The sequence below is a fragment of the Aulostomus chinensis genome, chromosome 11 (assembly GCF_037954235.1).
Source record: "Aulostomus chinensis isolate RoL2024-O1b breed Wild chromosome 11, RoL_Achi_v1.0, whole genome shotgun sequence".
Lineage (NCBI taxonomy): Eukaryota > Metazoa > Chordata > Actinopteri > Syngnathiformes > Aulostomidae > Aulostomus > Aulostomus chinensis.
The window spans coordinates 24,417,069-24,425,172 of record NC_141330.1 but is presented as its reverse complement, the minus strand read 5'-3'; the positions used below and the strand labels follow the sequence as shown (position 1 = coordinate 24,425,172).

Here is an 8,104-nt window from a genome sequence, read left to right as displayed (position 1 = left end):
AAAGGGCGGCGCTGCAGACTCGCATTCTGCACACATCTCATCATGAACAGCCAAGCCAGAATAGAAGTGCCTGCACACTTCTCCTCAACACTTCTTTTGCACGTTCGTGTTCAAAAATAAAATGTAGGCCACCTCTCGTCTGCAGTTATCAGAGAAAAATTAATGAATAAGCCGGTAATGATGCGAGTCGCTTATGGCGTTTTTTTTTTTTTTTTTTTTAACTCTATTTCATTAAGAGAATTACCAACAGATAATATTTAAACAAATACATCTAGGATATTTTATTTGCAAATATTGAGATATGATAACACCAAAAAAATATTATTTTAAAATCATATACAGCTCATTTTTTTGAGTGACTGAACATCTGGATGGAAAAACTGATAAATGGATCCTCTTCGTTGAATAACCTGGTGGAGGATATCTTACAACCTGATGACAGCGTCACTTTTCTGTGTGTGAAACACATTTAACTTTTGATTCGGCTGTCACAAGTCTTAATGTTTAAATCTGTGGCTACGCAGTAACAAACCGCAGACTTGATTAAAGAGCAGATCTCGATAGCTGTCATTCTCCCTAGACTCGGTTTTAAGATGTGAGTGTAATAGTGAACACAGCAGAGTTTTATTCATTAAAAACATGTAATTAAAACACGGACAATAACAGGTTATTTTATTTCAATTTCCTAAATTCAGTTACATCTAAGTTATTTTTTGTTGGGAATTTAGAATGCATGCATTTAGGACTGTGGGGCAATGCGCAAATTTCGTTTTAATAACAAGTAACCTAAAACTGCTGTGGTACTTGTATTATAATTCAATTAAAACCTCCGTTTTATATAAGTATTTAACTGAAGAAGAGGGCTAAAGAAGAGAGACGGACAGCGCAGTGTCTGACCGACTGAAGGCACAAGCGACACTAACGGTTTTATTTGTATAATCCCTCAACATGCTTTTTCTCAATTAAATTAAACGATCTTATCTGATTGCTCTTGCATGAATTTAGCATTTTTGTAAATGCGAAATTGGTTCAAGAAAAAAATCTTGTAAGAAGCTGAGATGTCCAAAAGCACGTTTTCAAAAGCGTGGGGTTGAGGGGAGGGGGGGGGGGATAAGTGTTTCCTCCAGCGTTTCCAATAATGTTTCCAAAAGAAGGAAGGTATGGTGTATGAGAGGTGTCAGGCGAGGCAGGTTGAACTGAACACGCTGCTGCACTATGGTCTGGAGCTCCAGTTGCTATCCAAACACAAATAAACAGAGGAGGAACATTGGAATTAGTGATAGAGGAGGAGGGGAAGGCGTGTCGGAGGGCGGGCTGAGCGATCCAGAGCCCGAGCACTGAAAAGTGAAGGACCGGTGCGCATTACGCACACTTCCAGCCTCGGCTCCGGACTGGACTCCCACGCTGCAGCTGTCTGCCCTCCAAACGTCTTCGTCTCTTTACACAACTTTTAAAAACATCTCTGCAAAGGTCCGTGACACAAGAGTTGACTGCATGGCTTCGTGAAAGTTTCACGGACTTGGAACTTGGAAAACTTTTAGCGACGCATTTATTGGAGCCCGTCGCCTCTGTAGTTACTGTGGATTACTAACATACCGCAGGACCCTTGACAGCTAATTATTGGGGTAAGATTCTGTTTGGTAGGGTGCATGTCAGCAAACTCACCTCGCCTATTACTTTTTGTCTTGAACAAATGAAATGCTTTCCTTTCGCTCTTAAGCAGCTTTAATAGCTTTAAACCAGGCCAAATTTAAAATCAATAGGTCCGCTTTTATCATCTAAATTAAACGCATTTCCTGTAGGTGATTATTGCTTCGGAGGGCCACGAGCCTGAACGGTTCTTCGTGCACCCTGGTTGCTGTCTGTGCACATCAAATAAGATCGTTTAAACAAGCGTGTCTAAAGACTTGTCGCGGCGAATAGGAGTGTAAAACATTCGTTCAAAATAAGATGGAACGCGACAAGGCAGCGAGGCTGTTGTCCAAGTGTAAATAAAGTCCAAAGGTTATTGAGAGTAGGACAGGTTGAACAATGTTATGCATATGAGCAAAGAACAACAAGTGCCTGCACGGTGACTGATGTTGCACCTGTGCGAAATTATATTTACCCCCTGCCCGGTCTGAGGAGAGCAAAGCGAAGTTGGCATAATTCGAAGATCTGTGAGACAAATGTTAAAAAAAAAAAAGAAGAAGAAGAAGAAGATGACCTCAACCACAGATCAGCCCTCTTGCTAGAATGGAAGCAGGACTTTCACTCTGTAAGCACTTTCCAAGTGTGAATAATCTCGACAAGGTATTGAAGATTCATGTTAACTGATTTGGACAGATAAGTCAAAAACAGCGTAATATCGCTTGATCTAAAAGCGTAAACGAGGGCATGTTTTCCTACGTTTCTTGAAAGGTCAGTTGCACTGGATCACGAGCAGTCCCGGTTTTACCGTCCGGAATCTTGAACTTGCACAGATGTGATTTTATGTGGGAAGAACCCTGGTGAACAACCACACAAGCATGGATTCAGGCCGTCTCATTCTTCGGAACTTTCAGCTCACTTATCCTAGGTGGATATGAGAGTTCCTTGTTTTTATATATCGCAAACATTGCTCTGTAGAAAAGTAGGTTAAAACACCCGTGGGATATTTGCTCCCATGTTGTCTTGCCCCAGGGCAAATCGGCCTTTTACCGAAAAAACAAAACCAAACCAAACAAAACAAACAAAAAACATACAGCATAAAATGAAGTAGACGAGTGAAAAAAAACCGTATTGCCTTTAGAATGAATCACCTTGAACAAAAATGCCTTCCCAGCAAAGATAAAATTAACTTCATTTTTCATTGCTAACATTTGCGTGTTTTGCCCTGCAACTACTGACATACTTGATCACTGCTGGCAACGTTTCAATACCACATACAGAACACTTGTTTTGCGTAGTGACACACAAAGCACAGCCGTTAAGAACATGTGTCTTTTCTAATTATAGTGTGAGAATTTGCGTTTTACTCAGACTGATCTGAATGGAGGCAATAACACGATTCATTTACACCCATTTCATGACAGTTTCGATGACTGGCTTATATCAGGGATTCGAGCCATTAAAAGGTCAGGTTTAAAAAATATCGTGTGAATTCATATTTGTATGACACAGGAGTTTATTCATCGTTATCAGTAACACGTAGTTTCAGCCTTGTCTTTCGTAATTTTGCGCCATAATCTGGGCAAAAAAAATTCACATTTGATTAATAAAAATAAATACAGTCACTTTTGATGGTGGAGATTATTTTATGAAATATATTATAGCATTTTGTTATAATTGTAAAAAACTGAACAAATTAAATGATTGTGCATTTCTTTTCAACCATATGCTGTGAGCAAGCAGGTGGTTATATTCTGAACACAATATGAGGATCTCAGGTTCTGCTTTGCCTGCGTTCGTTCACACGAGATTACTGGCTCTAATGCGTAGTTTCCACACAGCACTAATTGTTAATGTGTGTTCTATTTCCCCAGGCGTATCTCCGTATCTTGTGCAGTGGTCTGAGCCGAGATGGGGAGCAAAGCCCTGCATGCTCCGATCCCCCTGCACCCTGCCCTCCAGCTCACAAACTACTCCTTCCTGCAGGCAGTCAACACTTTCCCCGCTGACCAGCTGCAGGGACTATATGGTCTCAGCGCCGTGCAAACCATGCACATGAACCACTGGACTCTTGGCTACCCGCACATCCAGGGACTGAGGTCGACGATCACAGAAATGGCAGCGGCCCAGGGTTTGATGGACCCCAGGATTCCCTTCCCAGCTTTACCCTTCACTGCCGCAGCACAGCTCTTCCATCCAAAACAAGCCTCCGTTACGCACGGCGTCCCTTCGCTGCACAAGGAAAGGCCGAGGTTTGACTTCGCCAACCTGGCCCTTGCCGCCACACAAGAGGACCCACCGAAAGCCGCGGATCTGGTGAAGTTGGCATCAGGACTTGGGGGAACCATCTCCGAGCTGAGCAAGCTGTCCCCGGATAGAAAACCCACCCGGGGCAGGCTCCCATCCAAAACTAAAAAGGAATTTATTTGCAAGTTCTGCGGCAGGCATTTCACCAAGTCCTATAACCTCCTCATCCACGAGAGAACCCACACAGACGAGCGGCCGTATACCTGTGACATCTGCCACAAGGCCTTCAGAAGACAAGACCATCTCAGAGACCACAGGTAAGACACATTTATCTTTGAGACGCAGGAAAATGAATTCCTACCAGCGTTCCTGACAAAAACAATACCACGCCATTCTTTTAACTTGTCAAGTATGAGCAAGCACAAAAATATTATTTAAGCAGTCAGGCAGATATTCCCAGAGTTTTCTCCACGAGGGCGCTAAAGCGCTTTAAGCACCAATAATGGCTCCTAACCTGCAGAGCAGATCGCCCCTGATTCTGGGGTTTGTAACAGCTACAAGCAATTCCTTGCATGAGTGGACTTTAATGAAGTGTTATTTCTGTTTTACAGATACATCCACTCCAAGGAAAAACCATTCAAATGTCAAGAATGTGGGAAGGGATTCTGTCAGTCTCGAACTCTAGCCGTCCATAAAACCTTACATATGCAGGTAAGCTGTCTATCATGAAAATATCCTTATTTATTCTCACTAATCAATTTTTTTAAAAACTTTGATTATAATTAACCCTTATATGCAAGGTCAACTGCATGCAAGGGGATGTTTGTAAGTCTCACAAAAAAACTTTCATGTGGCCAATTAATTAAATGAAGAAGTGATAGAAATTATGTGAAAATGAATGTGTGAAAAATGAATGTGTGAAGTCAGTTATAAATATTAAGTTGACTGAAAGATATAAATGATAGACGTTCTATACAATTAAAGGGAATAATCCTTTGCTTGCTTTAAATCTAAACAGGAATCTCCCCACAAATGCCCCACATGCGGAAGAACCTTTAATCAAAGAAGTAACCTGAAAACTCACCTTCTCACCCATACAGACATCAAGCCCTACAGCTGTGGCCGCTGCGGAAAGGTGTTTCGGCGCAACTGTGACTTGCGACGGCACAGTTTGACGCACAGCCCACATCAGGACTTCTAGCCTGGACAGACAAAAAAATAAAAAAAAATAAAAATTATATATATATAAATATATATATATATATAACAAATGGACATAACACAGGAGCACAAGTCAGCGACTTTTTGTGGTTCAAAGACAATCTCCAATTCTGGACACGTTTACTGCAGCACATAACAGAGTGGGATTGAGTTGCACGTCAAGTGGGACAGCAGAGGATCCCTGTGACGTCGAGCTTCAGAACTACCTGTAAATATCAAGACCATGTAAATAATGATCTTTTTTTTTTTAATTGCTCTTCTCTGACCTTGAAATGATGAAGTTGTCAAAAAACAGTCGTAATTTTAAAGTGTGTTAAATTGTATTTTAGAAATAAATATTTCCAGTTAAATTTGCTTTGCTTCTGTTCTTTATTTCATGGTTTTGCATGCCTTTGAAACAGGAGAGACAATGTCACGGTCCAACTGCAGTTCTGACTTGAAGCTGTTTACTATGCTCATTAAGTTTATAAGTCTATATGTTTATAGGCAGCAGGCACTGAAAGCTGATGTGACTGAGTGTGTGAGTGTACAGCAGGCCAGCTGATATCAGTTAGTCATCAAAGGAAGCTCTTCTCTGAGCAGGTCTATCAGTCAGGGAAGTGTTTTGGAGTGATACTCGAATAAAGCCATATGATAACATCGAAGGCCAACGTTTATCATTACAGCTATTTTTGCATTTAAAAAAATTTTTTTAGACATTTTTCCTATAATCATATAGGACATTCTTCCAGAGGCTGATCAGTAGTACCAGCAGCAATATCATATGGCCTAATCTACGTCACTTCTGAGCTAATGATTTACCGGAAGCAGTTACCGACTTTAAAAAAAAAATCCTCTCATCGCAAAAAGAAGCAGATGATGGCAATCTTTACATAACGATTATTTAATTTCATCTCGTCCTGCTTTATCTTGGCAACATGCTGTTATTTTGCATCTTCAAATTGAGATAAAGTTTGCCATTATTCTGAAAATGTTAAATCTGGGCCTATTTGAGACCTGCAGACAATTTGTGAAATGTAGAGTCTAGAATTTATTTTTGTTGTTACTGCTGCTGTTTTGTTGTTGTTGTTGTTGTTGTTGTTGTTGTTGTTGTTTTAAACATATATCGCTTCTGAGGAAGCGGGGGAAATGGACAGTGCTCTCGATGCTGGATTGAATTCCCAGATGTAGAATTGTGTACATTCAAAAAATGTTTCACCCAGGATTTGGATTTGATCTGACTAGCTTTTGCTCTATTAATTAACGGCGCTGTGACCTATGAGAGAAAAAGTTGATACATTATCAAATTTTAAAGTAGATTAAGGTTTTCTCTCCTCATTTTTGGAGGGTCTTCAGGCCTGTTGTTTCATTTCACATTGAGGAATGTTTCTGGTTTTCACCTGACAGTGTAAACAACTGCTTGAAAAATTGGCATTTATTAATGGTCTCGAAATGGTTGTGAAACCAGTGGTTACAATGACAACAGAAGATTATAACGGCACACTTTACTGCTGTCAGGCCATTAACAAAGGCCCGGTTTACTGCGCTCTGCAGGCTAGTAATTTCCTAATTATTTTTTAGCTGGCAAGCAACAAGTTGGCAAGCTAAGGTTTAGATTTATAACAAAACAACTCAACCTCAACAAGTGTACGACAATCATGCACCTGTGAACGGTGTAATCATGAAAGGCAAATGTGAAAAATGCAACCACAGGAAAAAGAACAAAACAACAAATTAACAATAACAATAATATTATTAATAATAATAACAATAATAATGATAATAATAATAATAATTACCACATAGAATAATTTTGCAGCCTATTGATTTAGGATAAACTAAATCGAATTGCGATCAATTTAATTGAACAAAACCTTTCCGAAGATTAAAACTCAGAGTAATGCTGAAAACAAGTTAGAACGCATGTGCACATATTATGCATCCGAAATTACAAAAAATATATAAGTCTTGTAAAGAACTAATCAAAGCAAAACAGGTGCAAGTCTTACAAAATGAGAAAAAACAGAAAAGGAAAGAGAATGAACTCTCATCCCTGTCTTCCAAAGGGTCACCTCTGAAACTGTAACACACAAGATCGTTCTTCTTAATTCAGTAGTGGCAGTAGCACCAGGTGCGAAGTCACACATCATACTCACACAACACAAAAAGGGTATGTCACTGGACGTGGATTCTCAGTGCGTTGGGCTGTGACATTTAATGTTTACCGTTATAGTCTACAACGTCAAGAGAGCCCTCATTAATTACAACACATAGGCTATTGGTCTGGACAACACACACAGAGAGAGAGAGAGAGAGAGAGAGAGAGAGAGAGAGAGAGAGAGAGAGAGAGAGAGAGAGAGAGAGAGAGAGAGAGAGAGAGGGAGAGCGAGAGAGACCTTGTTGCCTATCGTTAATTTGGTGACCGGTGTTTTTTGGACAGTGTCCTCATGATTTATAGCTGACATAGAAGAGCCACCACTGGCTCAACTCCTCCTCATACTACATCTCTGACTTGATTTGACCCTCCATGGTTTAAATGCAAATTACAGTTAAATCTGTGACAGAGGCTTCTGGCCACATAAATCATTTCCGCGTAAAGCTCAACTGTAAGGAAGAGGCCAAATTTGGAAATTATATTTATCCAATAGCTGAGGCTTGTTTAATAAGGAGGTCACAAAGAATGCCAAAGACACTAAATGAAGATAGATTGTCTTTTGAGACATGGTTCGTTCTATTTACCAATGCGTTTTAATTCATATGCTTCGTGTGTTTATTTAACTCCACGCAAGATTACGCGAAAATTACCCGGCCAATTCTCCTAAAATGTGGTGGATGGGTGAAGTACTGGTCAATTAAGATCGAAGAACCCATTAAAGTCGTTTTCCTGTAATATCTCCAGACATTGCGTAAATACATTATCAAACGAAACAAAACTAACAAACAAACACACAAACATACAAAAAAACCTGACATATTTACGGGGAAACTGATGTAAAGTAGGATCCAGGAACAGTGTAGGATATTGCAT

The 8,104-nt window shown here is 40.1% G+C and overlaps 1 protein-coding gene across 2 annotated transcripts; it reads left to right on the top strand.

The window, feature by feature from the left end:
* The first annotated feature begins 1,361 nt into the window (after positions 1-1,361).
* On the top strand, positions 1,362-5,437 carry osr2 (odd-skipped related transciption factor 2). 2 transcript variants are annotated; one of them, XM_086217396.1, is made up of 4 exons: positions 1,362-1,625; positions 3,504-4,193; positions 4,488-4,587; positions 4,977-5,437. In XM_086217396.1, the coding sequence occupies exons 2-4, from the start codon at positions 3,541-3,543 to the stop codon at positions 5,049-5,051; spliced, it is 828 nt and encodes a 275-aa protein (XP_086073522.1). In that variant the 5' UTR covers positions 1,362-1,625; positions 3,504-3,540; the 3' UTR covers positions 5,052-5,437. The 2 variants fall into 2 exon arrangements, with proteins under 2 accessions (XP_086073522.1, XP_086073521.1); XM_086217395.1 differs by having other exon boundaries at positions 4,895-5,437.
* Positions 5,438-8,104: the final 2,667 nt, after the last annotated feature.